Source organism: Oreochromis aureus, linkage group 19, assembly GCF_013358895.1.
Source record: "Oreochromis aureus strain Israel breed Guangdong linkage group 19, ZZ_aureus, whole genome shotgun sequence".
Classification (NCBI taxonomy): Eukaryota; Metazoa; Chordata; class Actinopteri; order Cichliformes; family Cichlidae; genus Oreochromis; species Oreochromis aureus.
This window is the reverse complement of record NC_052960.1, coordinates 17,098,840-17,126,121: the sequence shown is the minus strand read 5'-3', so window position 1 is coordinate 17,126,121 and position 27,282 is coordinate 17,098,840. Positions and strand designations below refer to the sequence as shown.

At 38.5% G+C, this 27,282-nt stretch overlaps 1 protein-coding gene across 1 annotated transcript; it reads left to right on the top strand.

The window, feature by feature from the left end:
* Positions 1–2,032: 2,032 nt before the first annotated feature.
* htr1d (5-hydroxytryptamine (serotonin) receptor 1D, G protein-coupled) lies at positions 2,033–26,691 on the top strand. Its single transcript, XM_039602980.1, has 2 exons — positions 2,033–2,545; positions 22,866–26,691. Exon 2 carries the CDS (start codon positions 23,759–23,761, stop codon positions 24,914–24,916), a length of 1,158 nt encoding a protein of 385 aa, XP_039458914.1. The 5' UTR covers positions 2,033–2,545; positions 22,866–23,758; the 3' UTR covers positions 24,917–26,691.
* Positions 26,692–27,282: the final 591 nt, after the last annotated feature.

Genomic DNA, 27,282 nt, shown 5'->3' with positions numbered 1-27,282 from the left:
CTGTGCTAATAAAGCCAGTTAAAAATAGATCAGTGTTCTTCTAACAGACTTCTATGCAATCACATTGAATTCAAAGCAGGGGATTGGATCCCCTGCTGCGTATGAGAAAGAATACAGGTTTAAGGTATTGGCTTCACTTTTCAGACGCAGAAGCCAATTCTGTCTCTTTTATATACCTCTTGCTTTTAGCACTCTTCCAAATAGACTCTCTCAGTGTCTGTTTTCATTCCCAGTGAGATGCTCCAGCCCACACTCCTTTCTGGAAGAGCTTGGTGAATGACAGAGGGAAGTAACCAATTGGAAATGCACAGCACATTTAGTTGACTACATGGCAGCTGATCAGGCACAAATAAATCATCCTGTCATTTCCATCTTCCTCAGCGACTGATCATTTTCAATATAAATACAGCCGTTGACATCACAGCCTTTGTTTTATCATGATTTTGTCAGAAGAGGTTGCAATAATAAAATGGGGGTTTTAGCAGTGCAAAGGAGCGGCGCGAAAAACTGTCATGTAAGTCAGAACAGGTTATCTTGTAGTTAATGGTGATGTTGGATGCCCTCATCTCATAGGAAAATATGCCAATGAGATGAGCTTTATTGGGAATTTAGCTCTACTGAAATAAGGTACTGCATGTTATATGCAAACATAGAAGATAGAAACAAGAAAGCAAAGAGCTGAGAAAAACAAAAACACTGTCAAGAATATAAGCTTTTATGTGCTCAAGTGTGGAGCCTCTAAATGCGATCAACTTTGTGCAAAACTTGGCAAAAAGAAAAAAGAAATCTTCTGATTCTGGTGTGCTTCCAAAATGACAAACTTTTTCCATGTCACTATCATGAACTCCGAGTTCCATTTGAAGGTAAGTGGTAAATAGACTGGTACCTAAACAGTGCCTTTCTACTCAGCTGAGCACTCAAAGTGCTTTTCCCAGTCACACATATTCATGCAGTGCTTTTATTTACTTTTCTAACTTTTGCAAACACACTCACACTCCGATGTATGCCTTAAGGTCACCTCAGGGTTCAATATCTTTCCCAAGGCTCTACCACTTATGCCACAGTCCCCCCAACTAGATCGTAGCGTAATCTACATCATGCACTCACCTAGAGGCAGCAAGGTTATGCATACTTTGAGCTTGACAGCTATTGGTTACGATAAAAATCTTACTGTGGCTCGTAAATCTGGACCATCTTCCAGTTTGTGTGTATGGTACAAGAATGTAAAGAGTAAGAAGCAACAAATTGCAATCGCTTTGATTTGACACCCCTGAGTTTATCTAGAAAGAAACTGAAAGCATGTGCATTTTCACAAGATGATTTTCACTTTCAAGTTAAACAAAGTGTATCACTCTTTCAAGAATGCCCAAGGCTCTTAAGAATGTGCCTTTCTTCAATTTTAATGAACCTCAATTACACATGGTGGGGTTTTTTGTAAATAGCAAAGTTTAATGGCACAATAGTTTTGTTCAGGGTACAGTACAACAAAATTATTTGTTTTGATAGTGATGTTATATGACAAAGTATGCAAAAAGTGAATGCAAACTTACAGTGAGGGTTACATTTTCATTGTAAGCGGGAGGCCACCGCATGCTGCATCAGCACTGCAGCGCATGCAGTGAAGTCTTGCACGAAGCTTTAAAAATCATGAAATTTTGATGAAGGCAATACATGCAACTGCAATGCCAGCATGTGGGAATGACTTTTACAATTTTAGTCCTGAAAGAGCTTGGTGGAAATATGAGTCTTTAATTTAGCCCACGTGTTAAGTACAACGCATTATTTCATGAATTTTCTCTTTATTTTCTTCAAAGTAATGTTGTTTACTCTGTGATGCCGTCTTGGACCCTACACCCGGTCTGGAACACCTCTAGCCAACGCTGTAACACTAACGGGGCGGACTGTCTAATGAATTACTTGGAAACGCGCCTGTGCTTGCAGCGGGTAAATTCGCTCTCAGTGCAGCCATGCAGCCAGTCTCAACTAAACCTTCTTAAAACGCAGGTTTGAATGCAACTTGTTGACGTTTCTCTAATCTTCCCGGTGGAGAATCGTTCGCATCAGCTCCAGGAAGTCCCCGTGTCTTCCACCGTGGGGGTAAATTATTACTGGAGACACCCCACAACGAACTGCATCCTTGCGCATACAACGAAGCTTCGCCAGTACAGCAGTTTTCACACTTTTCAGACCGTGGGGATTTAACTCTGGTAATAAAAAAAGAAAGCAGCTTTGCCAGTGACTGTGAAGAAGTCGCTGAAAGTGTGAGAAAGTGTCAAATATCAGATTTGAACGCTAACCACACGACCGCCTTAACTGTGTTTATACCCACACGAAGGATCTGCCTTTCAGATAAGAGTTGAAGGAACCTCAGCGCATACAGCAGCAACATCTACAGAAGCAGATGCGCTTTTAGTATAACCAGTCTGAGTTCCGACTGTTTGTACTGGACGTGCGTAAATAAAGGACGCCTCCAAAGAGATTCCGGGATAGCTTTTATACTCCAAAAGAAGAAAGACTGAATATCAACAGACGGAGAACATCCACGGTACGTTTTCTTTCTTTCTTTCTTTCTTTCTTTCTTTCTTTCTTTCTTTCTTTCTTTCTTTCTTTCTTTAATAACCTCTGGGTAGACCGGTGACTGTTTGTTACCATTACGCATGGATCTGAGCGCAGAGCCGATAATACAAAGACATCTAGTAAAGTTTAATATTTTTGAGTACAAAAAGAACTAACACAAAGACACAAGTAAAAGGGGGTACTCAATAAAAATCAAACAGGTCAGCGGAGAATTCTAAAATAATGTATATACAAAAGATACGACGCAGTGTGATAAGGTCACTGGCGCAGTTTACGTCCCTTAAGGATTATTTTAAGCGACACAGTAGGGAATGAAGACATTTAAAGTAGGCTACAATAAGGCAACAACATGCTATAGGCTAAATATAGAAGTCCCCGTGAGAAACCAATGCGATCTTAACATAAGCGATAAGACGTAAGAGATGTGAGATGAGAAAAGAACAAAAAACAAAACCCACATGTAGAAGACCTGCATGAACCTGCATGAACCTGCATGAAGCTCCAGTGTGCCAAAAACTGATTCACAGGGCGAGTAAACCTGATCTTGTCGGTTTCAGCTGAAGGTTGTTGCAGCGGTTAAAGGCAAAAAACACAGTTTTGTTCAGGGAAATCAGGAAAACCCCAAAGACCTTTTAGGTCTCCAATAAATATCATTGATGTTGCAGAGTCATTCTTTTTAAACAATGGTAGCATTTATTTGCTGGACCTGACTTTATTTATTTATTTAGAACGCTCTTTAAAGCTTCTTAAGTACTAGGCTCAAACCTACAGATCTCATGTATTACAGAGCATAAGCTGCAGTGGGGGGACACATTTGAAAACATGTTGTACTTTGGTATCTGTAGAAGGTTTGAGCAGGACATTTAAATGAATTTCCACCTTAACAACTGTTAAGGTGGATTAGTGAGCAGCAAAGTCAATTAGTCAATTTCAAGTTGGAAAAATAGACCTCTGTGCTCTTTTGCCCCCCCCCTTATTAGAACAGTGATGTGATAGATGATAAGCAAAATAAAGAGATTCACCACCACAGTGTTCTGATGAAATGTGTCTTTCAGCACAGAATGTACCCCCATTTCACCACTGAGAGACTCTCACACATGTTTCCACTCTCACGTTCACCCTCACACCATTTTCTCCCCCATTCCCTCACAGTCAAGCAGAAATGTGACACACACACACACCAGGAGACACACACAGACTCATCGGTGCACATACACCTTAACTATCAGGGTGTGACTGAAGATGAAGAACTGAATCCACCATCCATTTATAACCAGGCATTGCTTAATAACACTGAATTAAAAAACAGAAAAAAAATTGAAGATTATTATATTTTTAAATAAGTAGCCTTACCGTATTATGATAAAAGATTTTTCTCCTATTATTTCAGGCAGGAGACGAGCACAGACGGGCGCAGACGACTCATTTGCAGTTTTTTAGGCATTATATAAAATTCTGGTTTATCAGTTCATGTTGCACAAGTGCAGAGAAAAACAGCTGTTTAATCTCCTCTTACATTTAGAGAATATAGAAATTCAAGAATCACTGGTTGCTTTATGCCTCACTTGTTGGAGTCACATTAATTTTTCACCTATAGAATATTGAGCTATAATATATTGTGAGGTATGAGGACTTAAGTGAACGTTGTTTGTTTTGTGTGTCAATTTCAGGTTGAATACTTATTGTGGGAAGTAAATATGCCCCTTTTTAGCTTATAGTGGCATTTTGGTGAATAGTGGGCTTATCATGTATAACACAGGATAGACGAGTGGGATGGGCATCTGCTTCAGCATTTAACATGCAGCTTTCAACTTTAGCAAAACATCTCATATGCAGCCATCCGTGTTACTGTATAAGTATGTGTTAGCTTAAAAAATTTACAAAAATCATCCATGCACATTTTTATCCAGCTCTTGGAGCATCATTAGCTAATGCTAGAGCTGATGAAATCAGCACATGTCATTTTATATGTCCACTGGATACAAATGAGAACTCTGTCTTTGTCTACCTCTGAGATCAAGAGGTGAATGGTCCACCACTTTCAGTGTTAACTTTACATTTGCTGTGAAAGAATGTAAAGTTGTAGTAATGGTAACTAAGAGAGACAAGCCTCATTAAATGTTTAACTGTAAAATCTAGAATTATATAATTAAATGAAAGTCAGTAGAGAGGATCCCAGTGAGACGCCAACAGCTTATTTCTCTCAGCTTCTTCTTTCTGGCACAGGGATTACCAAAAGATATGGACAGCAAAGCACAGTAATGAAGTAAATGATTGAGTCTTCCAGTGCATGTGAGTAAACACCTGAAGGTAACTACTTCAGCTGCTTCCCAGAGCTGAACAATTGAGAACTATAGAGCTATGGTTCACACTTTTAGTATGTAATATAATATACTTTTCCAAGACACAAAAACACTGAAAGCATAGTGTCATCCTTACATAGTTTGTTCTGCAGTCCACTGTACTGTGCAGCACGAGTGCTGACTGACTAGCAGCATTACAGCTAAGCAGATGGTGAAGCAAGCAGTGTCTGTGAAGAAGAGTTCACCATTTGGCTATAAACCACTCTGACAACATATTTTTGCTAAAACTCCTTCAAGTGTCAGTGGAAGCTATATTCATTTGATTATTGCTTCACTACCAAAGAACTGTCAGTGCCAATGTAATGACTGCTACTGACTGTCTGTGGCATCACTCATCCATCTCATCTCAGGATGAGCCCTCGTGCCTTAGTCATTAAGTAGCTCAACTTCTGACATAAAGGAGAGCTAACTACTGGCAGATAGAGTGTATTTCCCAAGCTCTGTGAGACACTATCATTCAGTCTGATAGCAGGTCTCAGTGGAGCATAACTTACAGACCAATGCATTAATGCTCTAAGCATAATGAATTTGTCACTGTGTGAGTGCATCGACTGTATATAAAAGGAGAGCGGTGTACCTTACTGCGAATGTCTACACAGTAGCAACTTGTCAATCACAAGGCTGCACAGTGCTTTACTGTCTTTGATTATCAAAAGCAGACAATAGCAGAAATAAAAACGTAATTGTATAGCACTTTTCAAAAGATAGTTACAAAGGTGTTTTACAGAACACATTAACTGACTCAGGGCTGTGGGGTGAGGTGGTGGAGGCCTATACCACCTGTCACAGTGTGAGAGACTGGACACGTACTACACATGTCACCCATTTGTTACATGGTTAACACAGAGACAGACAACCTTTCATAATCACATTTACATCTACAGCCAATCTAACCCCACATGCATTGGGGTTAGATTACCCAGAGAGAGCCTACGCAGACAGTGGGAGAACATGTAAACACTACACAGAAGGCCCCGGACTGGATTCAAACTAGTTTGGTACTGGGTGACTGTACTAACCACCACACCATCATGGTGCCTGTTAAAAACAATAAAACAACAAGAAAAATAAATAACATAAGCTTAGATAAAATATGTGAGTAATATGACGGGTATAAGACTTGAGACAAACAAAACTTATGGGGAAAGATTTTAGTGAGGTATTAAATCTCGTAATAATAAAATTAAATTCAGCTGTGATCGGTGGAAAGGCCATCACAGCAGTCTTGATGACAGAAAGAGGGAGTGCTGCTTTGTCAAAGAGGGCTCGATTACATTAGGGTTGAAATGTTATTAAAAAACACACACATGCACACGCACATGCACAAATATAGGCTATATTTAGCAGATATTTAATATCAGCTATATATTATTGCTGAATTACCAGCAAACCACTCAAAAGTGAAATATTACATATAATTAAACTACTAGTTTAATTATATTTTATTAGTAACACAAAACGGAGAATAGATAAGGTGGGAAAGCTGTAGGAACTGTCATCAGATACATAAATATGCAAAGTGGGTCAGCACGTTGTAAGCACAGTAATCTATAAAGTGGAGATGTGTAATAAGAGTCCTGCTAAGTGTCATAGAGGTGTTATAGGAAACATGTTAATGTGATGAAAAAAATTACTGAGACAAACTGTCTGATTGGTTTGAGAGATCACATTGTCTGCTAGATCTGCAGTAATTAAGACAACAATGTAAGGTGGTGAGTGACCTGCTGCAGTATTTTAACTATAAACTATGTTTTTAAAAGCTGTGAAAATCTTAGAGAAACAGACCCACAAGTCAAAATCAGGTGTTGATCTCTGAGAAGAATAATGAGCAGACTTTGTTAGATAAAACGTGCCAGCTCACAGTCGCCATTCAAGCTAAATGTTAGAACTGAATCATTTCATATTTGAGTTCTGTGATTTGCATGAAAGGTATATAGTATTAGAAATCTTGAAATGTAAGAACACTAGAGCTAGTGTTGCATGTTATTGCATGAGCACCGAAACAGCTTCGCATTCTTATACTGAGTTTAGTTAAACAAAAATGTCGGTCACACAATGAAGGTTACATACATTAGACTTCTGTTCGTGCTTCCGCTCATTAAGTCCAGAAGAAGTGAACAAGTCACTGCACTCAGACAGTTTCAGGCTGTAATGGACTGCTGATGACCTGTAATGAAAACTGTTGTAAACACGCTGTCAACAGTCCAGAAGACAGTGGTCCGCTGAGGATGTCATTTATGAAATTTCGATATTCGACTATATGAGGACCGCTCACCCAAACATCTTGTGAGAAAAAAAAAAGTTTTCATAGGACTCTGCAGTCCTGTCATAAGCTAAGTACATCTCATTAATCAGTAGCTTGCAGAACCACCGTTAAAAGCAACAACTTTTTCTGTATGACTTTCTTAGTCTCTCTCATTGTTTTGAAGAAATTGAGGTTTGCAGTCATTCATTTATGCCCAGCTCTCTTGAGATCCCATCACAGCATCGTGATCAGGCTGAACTCTGAACCTTAACTCGAACATTGCAGCACCTTGATTGTTTTGTTTTTCACCATTATGTGCATGGAATTGTCCTGTTGTGTGACCCAGTTTTGGCTAAGCTTTAGCTGTTGGACAGATTTCCTCATATTTGACTCTAGAATATTTTGCTGTACAGATGAGTTATTGTTTGATTTAGGCACTGCAAAGCATCCGGGTCCTGTGGCTGCAAAACAAGTCCAAATCATCACCCCTCCGCCACCGTGCTTGAGAATCATTATGCGGTATAAGGTGTGTTTATTTTTTGCTAAACATGGTGCAGTATATTATGACCAAACATCTCCACTTTGGTCCAACCTGTCCAAAAGATATTGTTCCAGAGGTCTTGTGGTATATTCAGAGGCAGCTTTGCAAAGCTAAGCCATGCTGCCATGTTCTTTTTAGAGAGGAGAGGCTTTCGTTTGGCAATCTTTCCAAACAAGCCGTGCTTTTTTTAGTGTCTTTCTAATTGTGCTGTGATGACCTTTAGACCTGTAGAGTCTCAAATGTAACACTTGTTTTTGTTTTTCAGTTTCTCTGAGTAATACACGGTCTGACCTTCAGGTAAATTTGCTTTGACGTCCACTCCTGTGAAGATTGTGGCACAAACCTGAACGGTCCAAACTACCAAGCTGCAAAAAACTTGTGGCTTTAGAGAGGTGGTCACACTTGCTGATGATTAAAAAATATAGTGCATGTTACTAGCAGCACAATGCTACTACTTAACCTCTTAATTCCTATGGAAGCATTAATGGTGTACTTAGTGTTTCACATGACTGCACAGAGAGCTGTGAAAACTTTCTTTTTCACATATTGGCTGACCTAACAGACACATGTCCACATTTATACAGATGTTCTTCCTTACTACTTATATTGGAGCCTGGATTTGATAAATCAGACTCTTGTTTTGAATTTACATGCCGTGTTAGCTTTCCATTTCACTTCCTCAAGTGTCAAAACATTAAAACAGCCAAATGGAAGTTAGAAGTAACAGTGTAGTTTGTTAAACTATGCTGAAAAAATATATTTTCACTTGGAAATATATGTGAATGTGGGCACAACTACACAAACTGTCTTCTACAGATACAAGTTCTTCCAAGTCAGTCTTCATTTCATGGTACGGGTCGCTTCTTTCATTAAATCCTCTTGTTAGTTTTAATGCTGCTTGGTTTTCACTTTACACTGGAATTAAAGCAACCCAGAACATTAACACTGTATCACTGGTAATCCTGCTGGATTTACAGGCGAGATTATTTGACAGGGAACGCAATCAGTGTGAGATTTTTTTCACTCAGGAAATAACACGCCTCTGTCAGTCTGTCCTCTTTTCCTGTTTATCGTTTCCATATCACTGTTCCAGCAGCGGGGACAACCCACCACGTTGTCTCAGGCCTTGCAATGTTATTTAAGTTTTTTGTTTTTTTTTCATGATGATTTCTAACCTCAGTCACCCAAAGTTTATATCTGTTTTCAGTCTGTTTTCCTGGCTCTCTTTCCAGGCCCTCGATTTCAAATATTTTCTGGTCTTGACTCTTTTGCTGTCCTCACTTTCTTTTTAGTCCCTTTTTTCTCCTTATTTTCCGGCCTTGTATTTTTTTCATTGCTGTATCCCTCCTCCTTCAACTAATCTGCAGTCAGGCTGTCGGTATAATTAGAGCTGATTCCTAGGGTTGGGCCCTCCAGATGAAAGCTGTAATTTTAAACCATGAGAATTTGTCACTTGCTATGAAAATGACAGCAGGGGTCATGTCTGATTTCACAGAAAGCTGCACTCCCTGCTCTCACAGCAGCAACCTATCAGGCCATTAATGGTCAGTGTTTCAAGATGGACTACTTCTTGAAAGATGTCTATTTCCGTTACTTCAAGGCAGCTCAAGGAAATAGTTAGCTCGCATTATCTCAGAGCCTGTAATTTGCTGACTGAAAGCTTCTAAGTTAAAAATGTCAAATAAAAATGAAATAATACAGTGTAGAAAAACAGGTTTTAAGGTTCTGTTTGACGCTTACAATTTTCCTTTTACTTGAAATTTAAAAAGATAATTTAGGGTAGGAGGAGGACCAGAAAAGTTTAAATATTAGTAGTTTTACGTGTTACTTGCTATAATAAAAATATTTTAATGATATTCAAGCCATAATATGACTATAATAGCTCAAATAATGAAATGTTATGTGTTTTGGCTTCTACAGGGAAAATTCATTTTTGCAGTTTAATAATTTATACTGTAAAATGCAGAAATACAACAACAAGGGCAAGCTGAATGCTGTAAGTTTTTTTATAGGTCCAAACCAATCTAATAGAATAGATACAAACAGATATAGGTGACATGCATAATTTAAGAGAATTTCCAAGTTTTCTTGTACTTTGAATTTTCTCTTAGATACAAAAAAAATGTCATAGCGGTCCAGAATCAGCAGGAAGAAGCCCACCTTTGCCTTCTTTCACCTGCTCACTTGCCACAAGTGATCATCCCAGTGGGCAGCTTGTACACAGAGATGCTCCTCCTGATGCAACCCCAAAGGGGAATTGTGCTTCTCACTCCACTTGCATGACTAAGCTTATAAAGAGAAAAAAATCATAATAAGCAGAACTGAGTTCAACTGATGTGGCCCAGTCCAGGTTGTAATGTTGCACCTTGGGAATGGCAAATTAATTTCCCACCCCTGTGTCCCAAGTAACACAAAAAAATTGATCACATTACCCATATGGAAAAGAAATAGAAAAAACTTATAAAAGACTTGCATAAGATGTGGCCTACTTCATATAGTGAATCATATAAGGCTTATATGATTTACTCATGAAAGTGGCCACTTTCTCATTACTTTCATATATTGTATTAGTAAGTATCCAAAACATACAAGTTTCATTTATATAATTTTTCAAGGCATCTTATATCTGTTTTCACTCTTGTATGCTTTTCATACAAGTTTCACACAAGACAGATACAAACTTTATAATATTTATATATATCTTTCCATATGGGTAGCATTTATGTTAATTCACGTATTCCACAAAGTCCAGCTCAGCTGATAGCCTTCAGTGTATCCAAATGTATCCTTTTTAAGATGCTTTAGCCTTCCCACAGTTGCTCGTTATCTGCAAGCTGCTTTACAACCCCCTTCCATTCAAGCTTTTCCTTTCATGCAGCTGCAGACTTAATCATTAGGTATCATATTCTGTGTGCAGATGAAATGGCAAAGTGGAGAGCTCTTCCTTTCATGTGCATATGCGAAATGCAGAAGTTCAGGGAGGTAAAGACATGCAGCCAAATATAAACAAATAATATAAACAAACGCCTTAACGCCCACTCACATCCTGGGCCATTTGACCTCAATAAATCACATGATAGGGTGGGGCTAGGTTTGACAGTGGGTTCACCCAAAAACCTTGGGTGATTGTGACCCACACCTGGACATGGATGTCTGAGAACCTTCACAGACATATTCTTTTTTAATTTTTTGCTAACACGTGACTGAAATTTCACCACAAACACAGCAGAATGGATAATCTCATACGGCATTAATATAATGATGAAAACACACAAACACACCTTCTCATGAACAGGTGGCACTCCTGAGGCTAAAATCAACTCCATAAGATTGCATGTTTGAGACAGTTTTTCATTTGGAGCCTTATTATGAGTAAACCACAGAGAAATCAGGGGAAATAGTGATAGAGTATTGGGCTAAGGGACATTTTTTGAGACAGGGACAGCATTTTTTCCCTATACAAGACAGTTAGCACACCACTTATGACTACAACGTAGTATTTGACCTTTAAAAGGAAACAGATATGGGGAAATAAACCTGGAATAAGACTGAAGATTTAATTGTGTTAATGTCATTTTGATGTTTAAAGAAATGTTTTTGCAGAATTTTTTAATTTTAATATTATAAGACTGCAGGCAAATGTTGCATTTGGCATTTGATACACACCTGAGCTGTGTAACTGCATCCTGAACACAGTGATGTCAGCTCATCCCTAAAATTTTAAAGGTAGCTGAAAATGTGTTAATTGACACCATCTTTCTGTTAGAAATGTTACTCAAGTTTTGCTCAAAACTTCTTCTAAATTAGATAGTCAAGATGTCAGACTACACTGATCCTTTTACTTACAAATAGGCTTACACACATATTTTCTGGGGTTCTGCAATGCTCTATGGATCCATCCAGTTTAATTGACAATAAAATCGATATGCCATCTCTGTGAGAGCTACAGCTGTCTGGGTTTATTCACCAACTAACCGTTACCGCTCCTTTTTAGGCGCACTCCGAAACCATTGTTTTACTGTCAAAAAGTTTATTTTTCTGCTATTTTTAAACACACCACAACTTGACCATTTAAAAAAAACTTTACGTACATTATAGGCATGTGTTGAGAAGCTTAAAAAACAATGAAGAGTAAACAAAATGACAAGCAATAGTGTAATAAGAAAAAAGGGAATACAGCTTTTGGATGAATAAGTCTGCAACAAAGCAGCATTACAAAGTCTGAATTCAGTAAATCAGGAGTCACATAAAGAAACACGAACATTTTTTATTTTTTTTTAATTAGGTGTAATGTAAACATTGTTTCCCTTGCTAAGTACTGTACATTGCTATTTGTATTCTCTGTCATGTTTCCCATAGTATTAGGTTAAACTTTAGTATTTGGATTTATGGTCTATCTTTGGCTCTCTTTGCTTTTTTTGCCTCATCCATTTTTTTTGTCACTATAGGAAGACTAAACCTACTATAGGCTTTCATGTTGTCCTCTTCAGTATCAAACATCCGCTGTTGTCTCCTGGATGGATCGTTGTTTCCTAACCTCTGGTGAATCACTGCCCGTTTACTTTTATGACTCATATACACAGTCTAACACAAAAGATAAAGATAAAAGCACTCCTGTTTGTCACCGTCAGGTGATATGAAATCCAGCTTTAGTACTTCCTCTTGCACTCTCTCTCTCTGTAAAGCACACACACACACACACACACACACACACACACACACACACACACACACACACTGCAAATTATACTGTTGTTACAATTATCCAGACAATTTTATTTATTTCATTTTTTTAAATGCCCAAAGTAACAGGTACACTGTTAAAAAAAAATCCTAGAAAAACAGTAATATTCCGGCAGCTGGGGCACCAAAATAATACCATAAAATAACAGAAAATAACTTTCTCATAAAAATACGGTTATTTTCAGTAATGACAATACAGTTTGTTGCCCTAATTTTACATGGGATTTTGCCTTTTGCAAGTGCTTTTAAACATTAAATTAGGAACATTTTAATGTGATTAAACAATGAAATTACCTTTAAACAAGGTCAATGAATGTGGCAATATGAATAATAATACTTAAATGTACAGAAATATACAGTTAACAGTTGGTTTAAATAATAATGGATTGCATGTCCTGGGACAGACTGACAGAGGCGAGGCTGCCATATCGCACCATCGGCCCCTCTGGCCATCACCAGTAGGCGGTAGGTGAAGTGTCTTGACCAAGGACACAACGACGGAGAGCGTCCGAGCCGGGGCAACCTCCTGATTACAAGGCGAACTGCCAACTCTTGAGCCACGATCGCCCTAAATAGCAATAATAGTAATAATTATTTGATGTTAAAAAAGTTTATGAGAATCATTTTACATATTTTTCCATAGCATTACATTTGAATTTAACAGTTCAATCTTTCAAATAACGGACAAATATTTGTGACATCATGATACATTTGTGAATGTATTTTAACAATCTAAATATGCATATGTACAGACAAATACACTTAAAACACAAGAAAATTATGTTTTATTACATTACAGTGATTTTACGTTAATTTACATTTGAAATGTGAAATCACAGTCTATTTATGTAAATTTAATGATATTCTAGAAGAACAGAACAAAACTGTAAAATACACAGTAAAATACTTTTATATTAGGACTTTTTCTTACAGTGTAAAGTGAATAACACTGATTATCTCTTCATCCTGACACCTGTTAGTGGGTGGGATATTTTAGGGAGCAAGTGAACATTTTATCCTTTTGACAAGGGCCAAATTGTGATGGTTGGATGACTGGATCAGAGCTTCTCCAAAAATATAGCTCTTGTGGTGTGTTCCTGGTCTGCATTAGTCAGTACTTATCAAAAGTGGTCCAAGAAAGGAACGGTGAGGAACCAGTGACAGGGTCATGGGTGGGCAAGGCTTACTGATCCAAGATACAAGCTTTTGTAGTTCAAATTGCCCAAAAAGTTATTGCTGGTTCTGATAAAACGGTGTCAGAATCCACAGAGTATTGCACTTTGTTGTCTATAGGGCTGCATTGCTGCAGACCAGTCAGGGTCCCATCTGTCCACTACCAAAACCACCAACAATGGACATGTGAGCATCAAAACTGGACCATGGAGCAATGGAAGAAGGTGGCGTGATCTGATGAAGCATGTTTTACAACATGTCTGTGTGTAGCTTACCTGGGGAACTCTTGGCACCAGGATGCACTGTGGGAAAAACACAAGCGTGTAGAGACATTGTGAAGCTTTGGGCAATGTTCTGCTGGGAAGCCTTGGATCCTGCCATCCATGTGGATGTTACTGTGACACGTATAACCTTTCTAAGCATCGTTGCAGACCAAGTGCACTCTTTCATGGAAACATTATTCTCTGATAGCCTCTTTTAGCAGGATAATGAGCCCTGCCACAAAGCAAAAATGGTTCAAGAATGGTTTGAGGAGCACAATAATGTATTTGAGGTGTTGACTTGACCTCAAAATTCCCCAGATCTCAGTCCAATTGAGCATCTATGGGATGTGCTGAACAAGCAAGTCTGTGGACTATCGGGGCTCCACCTCCCAACTTACAAGACTTAAAGGATCTGTTCCTAACATCTTTCTGCCGAATACCACAGCATACCTTCAGGGGTCTAGTGGAGCCCATGGGTCAGGCCTGTTTTGGCAGCAAAAGGAGGACCAACACAATATTAGGCTGGTGGTCCTAATATTATGCCCCATCGTTGTGGCCAGACTGCTTTGAGCTGATAGAAAGGCAACAGTAGCTCAAATAATAATTTTTACAAAGTATTTAGAAGATTACACTGTGTGGTCTGTGAGCTAAGAACAGGAAACTGAGACTATAATTTACTTGGGCTCACCAAAATTGGGAAATTGATTGGAAGATTGGAAAAGTGTTGCCTGATCTGGCGAGTTTCAGTCTCTGCTGCATCATTCACAGGACAGGATCAAACTTTGGTATAAACAACATGAAAGCATCGAGCCATCCTGCTTTGTATCAGTGTTATGTTATGTGCAACTGACAAACCAACTACAATGTAAATATATAACACACTCTCTAAGGAATGTTTCTGAGACCTTACTTAATCAGTGCCACAAATTCAGGTAGTTCTTAGGGCAAAAGGGGATCCAGCCTGGTACTAGCAAGGTGTCTGGTGAGTATATATTAAAGTAATCTGTGTGACTCAAACGTTCACAGGACATTAGCTTGTCTTTATAGCCAGCCACAGGTACTACCAGTGCTCTTCACAAAATTAGAATATACCAACAGTTTTCTCAGTCTCAGTCTTCCTCCTATAGCATCCTCTAACATTTGCATTCTGATAATCTCTGCACCGTGTTATTTTTTTTAGGCCAGCTTTCAATGAAGGGCATCTCAGGTGTCCCAGATTTACACCGGTCCTGTTCCACTTTCAAAGGGTCACATACATTATATTACTGGTGGGAAGGCTGTCTGTGTGTTGATAAAGTTTATTTTGTGCAGAAATGAAGAGAGAACAAAAGTCAGAATTTGCTTTTAAACCAGTTTTATGAAGCTGCTATACAGCCTGGTAAAACTAACCATTTGGATGACTTTAATTTATAGGAATGAATTTTCTACCATCTGTCACTTTCTTATCTCTTACAGAAGAGATTATCCTTCTCAGCTACTGTAATACGTCCTGAAGTAGATACCGAAAACTATCACCATACCGCAGGTTAACCTCCTCTTCTTTCACACTTTCTAGTCATTTTCTGGCACCATAAATCAACATGAAGCTCCTTCAGTGTCCTCTAGTGCCAGTTACTCCAAGAACTGTGTGGTCCTTGGAGTGAACTGTGTGGTTCATGTTTTTATATCTCTCTCTCTATATATATATGTGTTTCATTTTTTTGAGTGTTGCTCGGTGATGCAGATGTTGCATGTATTTGTGCTTCTACATATGCATGCTTCTCCACATGTGCAGCCCACACAGGTTGAGAAAAACACCTACTCTTTATGCACCCAAGAACCAAAAAATTATATATATTTATATATATATTATGTTTTATTTTTTATGTTTGAAGGTCAGGTTCTTATATATATATATATGTATATATATATATATATATATATATATATATATATATATATATATATATATATATATATATATATATATATATATATATATATATATATATATATATATATATATATATATATATATATATATATATATATATATATATATATATATATATATATATATATATATATATATATATATATATATATATATATATATATATATATATATATATATATATATATATATATATATATATATATATATATATATATATATATATATATATATATATATATCCACCTGTATACACCTGAGTCCATATACACCTGTTATATGGACTCCTATTCGATCGTGTCCCACTGATGTATAACTATGTTATTGCTCTGCACTAAGCTGCTAAAAGACAATTTTTCCTTACAACTGTTGCAAAGAGGTTGCTCATACAGGAGATCACTGGATATGCATAAAAAACTTTTGCCTGTGTGCTGACTATAATGATAAGAAACAGCATCCAAATGCATTGGCAGCACACGCTTGGCTAGAACACAGTTAAAAGGCAGTTCACCTACTCAAATCAAATGAACAATGATTATTGTTTGAAGCCAGGCACGTAGGTTTGAGAAGTGAAATCGAGGAGCATAAAATGTATATTTCTTGCATTTAAATTAATCAAGAAAGTTCTTAATTCATGCATTTATTCATTTTTGACTTTCATTATTGTGCACAAGAAAAAACTGAGTGATGGTAAGTTTTGAAATCTTTAACAACAAGTGCATAGCTGTTATGTGTACACCTTCTAGGTCTGTGTGTTTTTGTGTTTGCGTCATTGTTCCAGGAACTTTAAGGAATAATAAAGCTTTAAAAAATTTAACTGAGATCAGAATGGTGTTGTCTGATCCATTAGTACTGAGTACTGATACAGTAATGTAGTAACACTCAGCAACTACTCATGGGTCAGATCATCAACATTGTGACAGGATTTGTGGCCGGTGCAATCCCACTGTAAGATGATTTCTAGCCTTGGGAAGGTTTCTTATTTAAGAAATGTTATACTGATTTAATATGTTTTTGTGATGCAAAAATCAGTTACTTTTGTTGCAGCAGTAACTTAGCCATGCTTACTGTTTTCAGGTCATAGTAACTGATGTAATTATATCAACATTTGTAATCAAATTAGGCAATCTCTCATCTGAGTGGTCTGGGAATAACTGTGATTGCTGGACAAGAAAACAGTTTTCATGCATGTGCTGCAGCAATAAACTTTACCACTGCATCTGTGAAACCAAATGTCCACCTACGCCAGAAATGATAGTAAATGGTCTTTAAGCTCTTGTCTCTCGTCTAATGTAGTACGAGCAAGTCCAGAGGATTCACAACAATAGAGTGGACAGCAAATCTTCAATCCAACCTGGCCACCACCGTTCCTTAAACCCAAATAAAGGTCTCTTTCAATCCAGTATGACAGCAGACATGTAACAGACAACCCAAATGAAAATAATCATGGGAAAGCATTTAAACAGACATTACTAACACATTTGCGTGTAAATACGTAGTAGTCACCTATCTTAATAGATGGATCCTAGAATGGACTTCATACCCTTCTTTGTCACTAGACTTCTTGGCCTTAAATATATTATCTGCCCCTGCTGGTACTTAAACGTCTGCATGCCTGTCCTTTTCACGACTTGGAGAGGCAAAGCTTGAAATTGAAATGGTGGACCCGGTCTGTTACATTCTTTGCGGTGACATTGGGTTGACTATTTCCAGCTATGTGCTCAGACAAGTTCAGTTCAATTCAATTCAGTTTTATTTATATAGCACCAAATCACAACAACACTCACCTCAAGGTGTTTTAAATTGTAAGGTAAAGACAAGTAGTAGAAAGAAAACCCAACAATCTGACTACCCTCTATGAGCAATCACTTGGTAACAGTAGGAAGGAAAAACGTCCTTTTAACAGGAAGAAACCTCAGGGTAAAGGAGGGACAATCATCTGCTGGGCTAAGAGAGGGAGGCAGGACAAAAGAGACACAAGTACAAATTTGGACGTTGTCTAGAGTTCATGTGCGATGCACCTCTACAGATACTGCAGATGCTGTCTCAGAATGCATCATTTTACACCATCACTGGGTTCCCAGATGTCTTTCTCAGTTGGCATAAACTGAGAAAGACACAACCCTCATAAGCCCACCACACATTCAGGAACATAGCACATCCATGCTCAGCCACCATTTAGTGCATGCTTGAGTAAACACTAGACATTAGCTGACAGCAAAGGTAGCAATGGCTCTGCCTCTTGGTTAAATCAATTTGCCTATCTACACTGGGCCATACATCATATGCAGGCCTGCTGTATTTGGAGGGTAATACCCTTTCACCCAGACTAACAACCAGCCTGCCTCACATGCTGCAGCATCTGCTTGGACTTAACCCAAGCTTGAAATAAATTAATTTCTGATTTGTGAATGGCATGTGGAGCAATGGCTCCAACTGGGCAGAGATGCAATATTGTGGGTGCTTCAGTTCTTCTTTTTTGTCACACCCACATGAGTAATTTTAAGTTTTGTTTTTTTTTTTTTTTTGCTTTTTATTATTGCAATCTTGAAATGTTGTTCCCACTAAGTTTTTTAAAGGATGATAAATGCGCATTTCAGCTTAGCACCAGGCCTTACTGCATTAGATCTTCAATTTCAAAGCCAGATGTAGACATAATCGCTTTCACACAAACAGTATAGAGCCAATTTTAGGCAAGGTCTGGTCTTGATTGAAAATCTTCCCCTCTTATCCATTCATTATGAATCTCATTAAGTCATTGTGCTGTAAACCAGGCCCTTAGGAGATAAGCTTTGTCCTTCACTTGTCTGATGTGTAAACAGATAAGCTGTTTAATCATCTATCATACATGCTACTAGCACATGTGTTTGTGAGTGTGTAGGTGGGGGGGTGACATTCACTAGACACATATTAGAGTATAGCAGCTTGCATCAGGGATAAGTGAATGAATAATTCAGCGTTGTCCACAACAGTCTTATTGCAGCCTCACTCTGTGGTGCATTCAGTATTACAACACTAGGAGTAAGCGTCATTACCAGACACTCTCCGCACGAATCAGTCACTTCTGTGCTGATGCAATGAAGCACTGGGATGACTGCAAAGTAGTCATGCTGTGTGAGCTGTGTGATGTTTCACTCAGCACCTCTGACACATGTGCACATCGTGTTTTTTGGTGATATTTTATGTGTACTATGAATAACAATATCTTGAGCTACTCTCATACACAAGGATGACAGCGCTGTGTTTGTATGCACATCTGGGAATGAATCTCCACTCCTGTGTCTCCGTTAACCATGGTCACTGTTGTTGTTGTTCTTCACCGTGTTACTGTTTACGCTGCTGTGTGGACACTGAGTGATGATGATAGGCAGAATGCATATGCAGTAAAGCCAGAAGTGGCCATCCTAACGACTCAGTATGACAGTTTTAACAGTGGCTGCTTAGTTGTGGATTATGCATGAATCAGATCTAAAAAAAACAAAACAAAAATTTGATGTAACCCACTTGGATTTTTAGCCAAGTCTTTTTTAAAAATTATTATTATTTTAGTTTTCTAATTATTAAGCAGCTGGCTTATGGTGTAGCAACCCTCACCCTGGGGTTAAAAAAAGAAAGACAAAAAATGTTCAAAACCAGTAAGTACTTACCTACACAGTACCTTTTAATAAGGATTATTGTAAATGAAGCTGCAGTGAAGATTAGCAGGGCTCGGTTACCATTCCTTGTGTGTCTGACTCAGTTTTAGTAATAAGCTTGTATGTACAGTCAGTACTCTGTGCCCTTTTCTTGGCTGTTTAAGCGTACACGTCTTTGATGGAGGAAAGCCAGTAGTCGACTGACCTCTCAGCTATTCGAATGTCATGGTCCAGGCTTGGAGCAAAACAAAGCAAGTACAAAGAATTTGTGTTGTATGATGTGAGGGAACTTAAATTATCTCAGTTTACACTAGCTGCCTAGGAGTGAAGGGGGGCTCCCACAGGAGAAGATGAATGAAGTAACTATAGGCAAGGAGACTTACGACTACCCGGGCCCTGAAATGGACTGAAGGGTTTGATCAATGAGTGGATGAATTAAAACTCTTTTATACTTGCTAAGCAGTCCATAGGACACTTATAATGACAAAAGAAATGAACCACAGACCAATGAATATCAAAGCTGTCTCCACATTTAAAAGCGGTCTCAGCAGAAAAATATTGAAGGTTAGGTCACTATAAGGAAGGGATTAGATGTATTTGTCTTTTTTTTAAACAGTAACAACTAATGTGGTTAGTACATGGTTGTTAACAGTTGTTAACATGTTCACACAACTTTTCCGCCTATACTGACTAGTATTATTTTTATTTTTTAAAACAAAACTTTTAATACATTAATATATCTATGGTTTTGTACAGTAAATCAACAGTAGAAAACAATTCTTTTGTTAAACTTGCTCTTGCTAAAAAGACATCACGGCAATGTCGCCTCGAATCAGCGTTAAGAGAATATCCATGATGTCGATTCAACTTTCATTTTGGAACTGTTACTATAGATCCAAACTATACTAAGATTAGATGCTGAGACAAGGCTGCCAGCTGATGGTTATTCACCATCAAAATAGTAGTCCTCATCCCCAACCAGTCACTACATATGGATCTCCCTCCCTGAGCTTGCTTAAGAGTTTTCTTCCTGTTTAATGGGAGTTTTTCCTTCCCACTGTTGCCAAGTGTTTTCTGTAGGGGATTGTGTGATTGTTGGGGTTTTCTTTCTAATATTGTCTTTATCTTGCAATACGGATGATCTGATATCGTCATGTTGGTGTTGCTCCCAGATCATCATGGAAATGTTGTTCCAGGTTCAACATTGCAAGTGACCAATCACATTGTTGTGACGTTATTCTTTTGCGCGCCAAGCCATTCGTGCATTTATGAAATTCCAATGTTGCAAGGACAATATCAATTCTGCTTACCATTTATTAAAGGGTTAGGGTTAGGATTAGGGTCAGGGTCCGTTGATCGGTGGACAGAGGCGGTTTCTCGCAGCTTAAGTACAGTTTTTTGTTTTACGGCAGTTTTTCCCGAAGTCGCAAAAGTATGACGTCACAACATTCTGATTGGTCACTTGCAATGTTGATCCTGGAACAACATTTAGTATGATGATCTGGGAACAACACCAACACGACGATATCAGTTCGTGCTTACAATACACAGCACCCTGTTTTAGCACTACGTAAATGAAATTGTTCCTTGTGTTGTTTAGATGTTTTAGGTTGTTTGAACTTTTTATTTTTTCATAGTGGTCTAACCAGCTATTACAGCAGTAAATCTGCAAGTACGCCATTCCACATAGCTAATCGTGACACATTTACTGTTGTGCTGCGGCATTTGTTGAAATGTTGTTAAAGAGACACCATCAATTACAGGAAAGAGAAATTGATTAGTAATGTCTTTTCCTATTTTCCCATCAGAGGCTGAAAGACACAACACAGAACTTCAGATTAGAGTCAGCTGACCTTTATTGTCTCAGTGTTTGGATATGATTCACTTTGAATCATGCTGCCTCTGGAGCTCTGTGGAAGTCAGCGCTGGTTGTTAGATCCACCATTGTAGTCTTGTTTGGAACACCTTAATAAATATTAGATGCATTGCCAATAAATTTGGTCATTCGTGGTCCTCAGATGATGGTTGTGTTTCAATAACAACTGGTTTGATTGTCCTGAAATTTGTGTTCATCTCATTTAATGAGTGAACAGTTTTTGTTTTACCTGATGGTTCTTAAGAAAACAGCACATATGAGAGCAAACACTGCAAAAACAAACCTTTATAAATTGTACTGAGGATGAATTATAAAAATGGTCATGGCCGCTTGAGAGTTTGCAAATGAATGCATCAAGACTGGTGAGACGGGCACCGAGACACCAAGAATGTTTCCTTTGCTACTTAATATGCCAATTTATTGTCACAGCCCAAGCACAATAATCCCTCTCAAGAGCCCAGCTGCCAATCAACACTTCACTTAATGGAGGTGATTTGTGGAGTTGTATCAGGAACAAACATACACTTGGAAATCGGTCTTGACAGCCATAATGTGCTAGCTGAAGGATGTGTTAAATGTGAAAAGGCAAACATTTGTAATTACCGTGGCAAACGCAGTTGTTTGTTTTCCAGCCACGACATTCCTTAACGCTCCGAAATCACTTCAAAGCTGGTTGATGTGTGAAAAATGAAATCAACAAAATCCCTAAAAATAATTAACAACTTTGCAGACTTTGTTCTGCTAATAACTCCTCTCCCTAATCCTTTCATGTTTAAATGAATAAAACCCACTTCCCACACAAAACTCAGCTGAGATTTTACAATGTGGCTTCTTCACAGTAACTGACAAGAATAAAGATTTACATGACAATTTGCCACATACGCTATAAGTGGTAAGTAAATCATGCTGTTGCTCTTCAATAATAAATGAAAGCAAACGTAATACATGGATGGAAAGCTGGAGGGTCGTGATTAGCAGTCATTTGAAGTTTTCGTTCCTTCTGGGACATAACGCCACATTTCCACATTTCAGTTCCTATCTCTTTTGTTGTATTTGAAATTGAGTCAGCTTCCATCATGTGATAATGTTCTGTTACTGCTGCCTGGAAGAAACATTTCCCTTTGTACCGCTACACTCCAATTTCCCATCTCCCTTCAGAGTAATGTGAATAAAAAAGTAAATACTTTCCAAAGTATTGACTTTTGAAGAAACTTTTTTCATTTTTTCCATGAAATATTAATTTGTGCTGCAATTATTGGAGAGAGAAAATCGTTTTTATGTGGTTGTTGACAATTTAGTCTTACAACCACACAACAGGAGTGTGGGTGTTAATCCATGGATCAAGTCACGATACTCCTTTCAGAAATCACAGTTGAGTTTGCAGTTTATTCACATGCGGTGATTGTAGGTGGCTTGTTTGTCTGTGTCTCTGTTCATATAAATAATATGGTGCACAGGATGATGCACTGCAAAAAGCAACATTGCTAATCATTTTTCTCTCATTTGTCTCACCTAGGAAGAAAATGCCTCGGAAGAAGCTGGATGAAAATCTGACAAAACCTCGCAATCTGTACAGACTCTACAAGTGAACATCTGTCTGACAGGCGATGCTGTGAGAAGAGACATATGGATGTTGAAGAATTACCTATGAGCTACATTTATAAGTTTTTCCTTGGTTTGATGCTGATCATGTAACTGTAGTGCTTTGGCTTCCCGACATCATTAGAAATAGTGAGCAAGCCAAGTTACAGTCAGAACCTCAATCCTTAAGCTTTCCTGTGGACTTCAGAAAAGATAAGAGAGAGAGAGCGCAAGCAAACCTTTGTATCTGTTGTCATCATCTTCCTACGCACAGTTCCCTGGTTTGCTTTATTGAAAAGGAGGAGCCCATTAAAGCATTTGACAGATAGGAAAAGCTTGGTCTGAAGGTGTGGTTGCTGGCTGGCTGCTGGTTGGAGATGAGATAAGAGCGTTGGGAAACGAGAGAGACAAGACATGCCTTTCTGATGGGAGATGAATACAAATTAGGATTTTGCCCTCCTGCAGCTACGCCAGTTAAGCAAATCAATACTGAAGTGGAGAAATGGTCAAATTAGTCTCTGATTCATGCCAACTAATCATCAGTATCATTAGTTCTGAACTGAAACTGTGGAATGAGTTGTTTGCTAACGGTTAATATGAAATCATTTTTTTGAATAAAAGGGATGATGAATTAAGGAGAGCTCCATTTACAAATGCGGTTTCAAAAAAGTTAGAAAAAAGAACATTAAAAGACGGACCTCTGGTCAAAACCATCAGTGCCACACCATCATGGCCTTTTTCAGTGTTACACCTGAACTGATCCGTGTACAGTTTTAGATTAAAGATATGAGACTGGATTAAAAGCAGGTTTTACAGAGTGGAGGCGAGATGGAGCTGGACAACAGCTCACTGGACTACTTCATTAGAAACTTCACAGAGATTCCTAACACCACTACAACACCACCCTGGAGCGAGGCCACACTCCTCGGTCTCCAGGTCTCTCTGTCTGCTCTGTTAGCCATTGTCACCTTGGCTACTGTCCTTTCAAATGCCTTTGTCATCGCCACCATCTTTCTGACCAGGAAGCTCCACACACCTGCCAACTTCCTAATTGGCTCGCTCGCCGTCACAGACCTGTTGGTTTCCATTTTAGTCATGCCAATTAGCATCGTGTACACTGTCAGCAAGACCTGGTCGCTGGGGCAGATTGTTTGTGACATCTGGCTGTCATCTGATATCACATTCTGCACCGCCTCCATCTTGCACCTGTGTGTAATTGCGCTGGATCGCTATTGGGCTATCACGCATGCGCTGGAGTACTCAAAACGCCGCACCATGCGCCGTGCAGGGATCATGGTTGGGGTGGTGTGGGTGATATCTATATCGATTTCCATGCCTCCACTTTTCTGGCGGCAGGCCAAAGCCCATGAGGAGCTTACAGAGTGTATGGTGAATACAGATCAGATCTCTTACACCCTATACTCCACCTTCGGCGCCTTCTACGTTCCCACAGTGCTTCTCATCATCCTCTACGGTCGGATTTACGTTGCAGCCCGCTCTCGCATTTTTAAGACACCGTCGTCGTCTGGGAAGCGTTTCACCACAGCGCAGCTCATCCAGACCTCTGCAGGGTCCTCTCTCTGTTCTCTTAATTCCTCCTCCCACCACGAAGCACACCTACACTCTGGCAATGCGGGAGGTGTGGGAGGAGGAGGGGGAGGGTCGCCTCTGTTCATGAACAGCGTGAAAGTGAAGCTGGCAGACAACGTACTGGAGAGGAAACGTCTGTGTGCAGCACGGGAGAGGAAAGCAACCAAGACACTGGGCATCATCCTGGGCGCGTTCATTGTCTGTTGGCTTCCCTTCTTTGTTGGCACGCTTGTCATGGCGATATGCAAAGAGTGCTGGTTTGATCCAGTGCTGTTTGACATCTTTACATGGCTGGGATACCTGAACTCCCTCATCAACCCTGTAATCTATACAGTCTTCAACGACGAATTCAAGCAGGCTTTCCAAAAGCTCATCAAATTCAGACGGTGCTCCTGAAAAAAAGACAAGTGTGGATTAAAACTGGCATATCCAGTGAAAAAAAATGGAGTGAAAAAGGCAAAACAAAAACAAGAAAATAGATAATAGTCAGAGTGGAAATATTGTACAAAAAAATGTACCATCTTGTAAACACATGATAAATGTGATTTTTTTAAATACATGAAATATCTGTGCATAGGCCTTTAGATACCTACAGTATTTCAATTATAAAGACTTGTGCATGCATCCTAAAGAAGACCCCCCCCCCCCCCCTTTCCAGACATTGCGATGCACCAGAATTCCCAAACCTAAGAAAAACTAAAAAAGAAGTTTGGGAAATCTATTTAATATGAGAGAGACATTATTGCTATTTCTTGGAGCAAGGAAAAGCTTGTACACAGATAAGGACCAGTGCGACTGTTTGGAAGGAGCAAACTCTGAACGACTGAATTCAATCGAGCCAAAAAAGAAAAGCCATGAACCGTATGTTGTCTTCATCTCTGTGTCATACTGTATGCTGCTTTTCCTATGTACTGTAAAGTTTCTGTGGAACAGTAAAGTACTTAGAAAGACTCCAACTTCTAAAAGCTCAGAAAAGCTTTGTCCATGTATGCAAATGTGCATTAAATGTGTGTGCTGGTGGTGGGAGCTCTGTGCGCGCACATGTGAGTAAAGGCAGATATGTGTTTGAAGAAGAAAGGAGGATTTTGAAAAGGAAACTGCATTTCAAGTCTGAATATTAATTGTGACAAATAGACTTGAGGCGAAATTCAGGTTTTTGTGATGGATTACACGTGCTTCATTTCCACCAAGGCATAATAGCTATAGTAGTCGTGCATGTATTTCCCCATTCATGTTTTAGAAACAAACAAACGAAAAACAGATCTGACATGTGATTTGATCATGAAGAAACATTAAAAAAATTAATTAAAAAGATGACTAACGTAACCAACTTTTTATGTATGCTCAAAAGGAATTCTGCCCAAAATAATGACTTTAACTAATCTGGATGTAATTTTGCTACGAGTACAATGTAAAATGTTACATTTAATGGAATCTGGTTAAATGAAATTTACTTACCAAAAACGTTTTCCTTAACAAATAAGCAGCATCAGCGTCATTGCTTCATGTTAACTGAGTGAATAATCTTTTTTTTTTTTATTTGGATTGTAAAAAATGCAACAATGAGGGATTTCCTTGTTGATAGATGTGAAATAATGTGACTCTATAGTCTTATATTCTGTTTATTTTGTAATTTATTGATTAACACAAATACTGGCCTGATATTAATGACTGATTTGCAAACTTTTAGAGAATCCCTGAGCTCCCTACCATGAGGAACAACACAAGGTGGACACACTGCTGGCTATACATGTACATATTTGTGGTAGCTTCACTTTGTCTCTAGATCAGTCTGACAATGATCGGATGGATTGCCCAGTGTAATGGACAGTCTTTGAAGATATTATGCTGAACCACCAGCTCAGACCCTTAAAATGAATATATTATTTATGTGCAATTTATATGTTTACATTTCCTGAGTGTGCTTTTTGATACTTCAGCTCATTGTGCAGCAGAGTAAAGCTCTCTTACTGCGAAATGTATTTTTAATGAAATGCTTCTTTTTTGTTGAGCTCAGCAAAGGCATCTCAATAATGGTGTACATTTTCCTCATTTTCTGTCATTTACATACTGTTAAATGCTTGGACGTTCATATATTTTTGACATGGATGAAGTTAAAAAATACGAAAACAAAAAAAGGCAACCATATGTATTAGCTTTGAACCAGAATTGAGAAAAAATCTGATTTGAAAACTATTAACAATGTTTGGTTGTCAAAATGTTTCTTTTACTTTTTGCTGTTTGGCATTTTGGCATGGATTTCCATACGTGGTAATTACAGGTTCAGTTAGAGGAGGCAAGGCTCTAGTTTCTCTTTAAAGATGTCAGATGAAGAGCAGCCAATCAGAATATCAGTCAGTCAGTCTTTAGCCTTGTGTCACTGGGGGCAAATATGCTGATTGTTATTTGAAAAGCTTCAGTATCAGACTGAAGTTGTGAACACCAGAAACAAACAGCCGATTCTTTGCAAATCCAGTAAATAAATATTAGCATATCATCAATCATCTACCATTTAATGCTGGGCAGTTAGTGCAGGTGAGATTTGTTAGCCATGAAAAATAGATGCATACTGCTATGGGAGCATTGAGCCTGAACTGAAATAGTAAAAGCAGGCCTGAACAATAAATTAATCAAGCTCATAACTTTAAAATGTTCTGTAAAACTGACGATAGCTCCAAAGCCAGGTGGTAATTGTATGTAGATCTATTACTGCAAACATGCAGAAATGCGATCTAGTGTAAAAATGAGCAATCATTTTAGTC

Excerpts from the sequence above, each read along its gene's own strand:
- htr1d (XM_039602980.1), top strand. The coding sequence starts at position 23,759 with ATGGAGCTGGACAACAGCTCACTGGACTACTTCATTAGAAACTTCACA.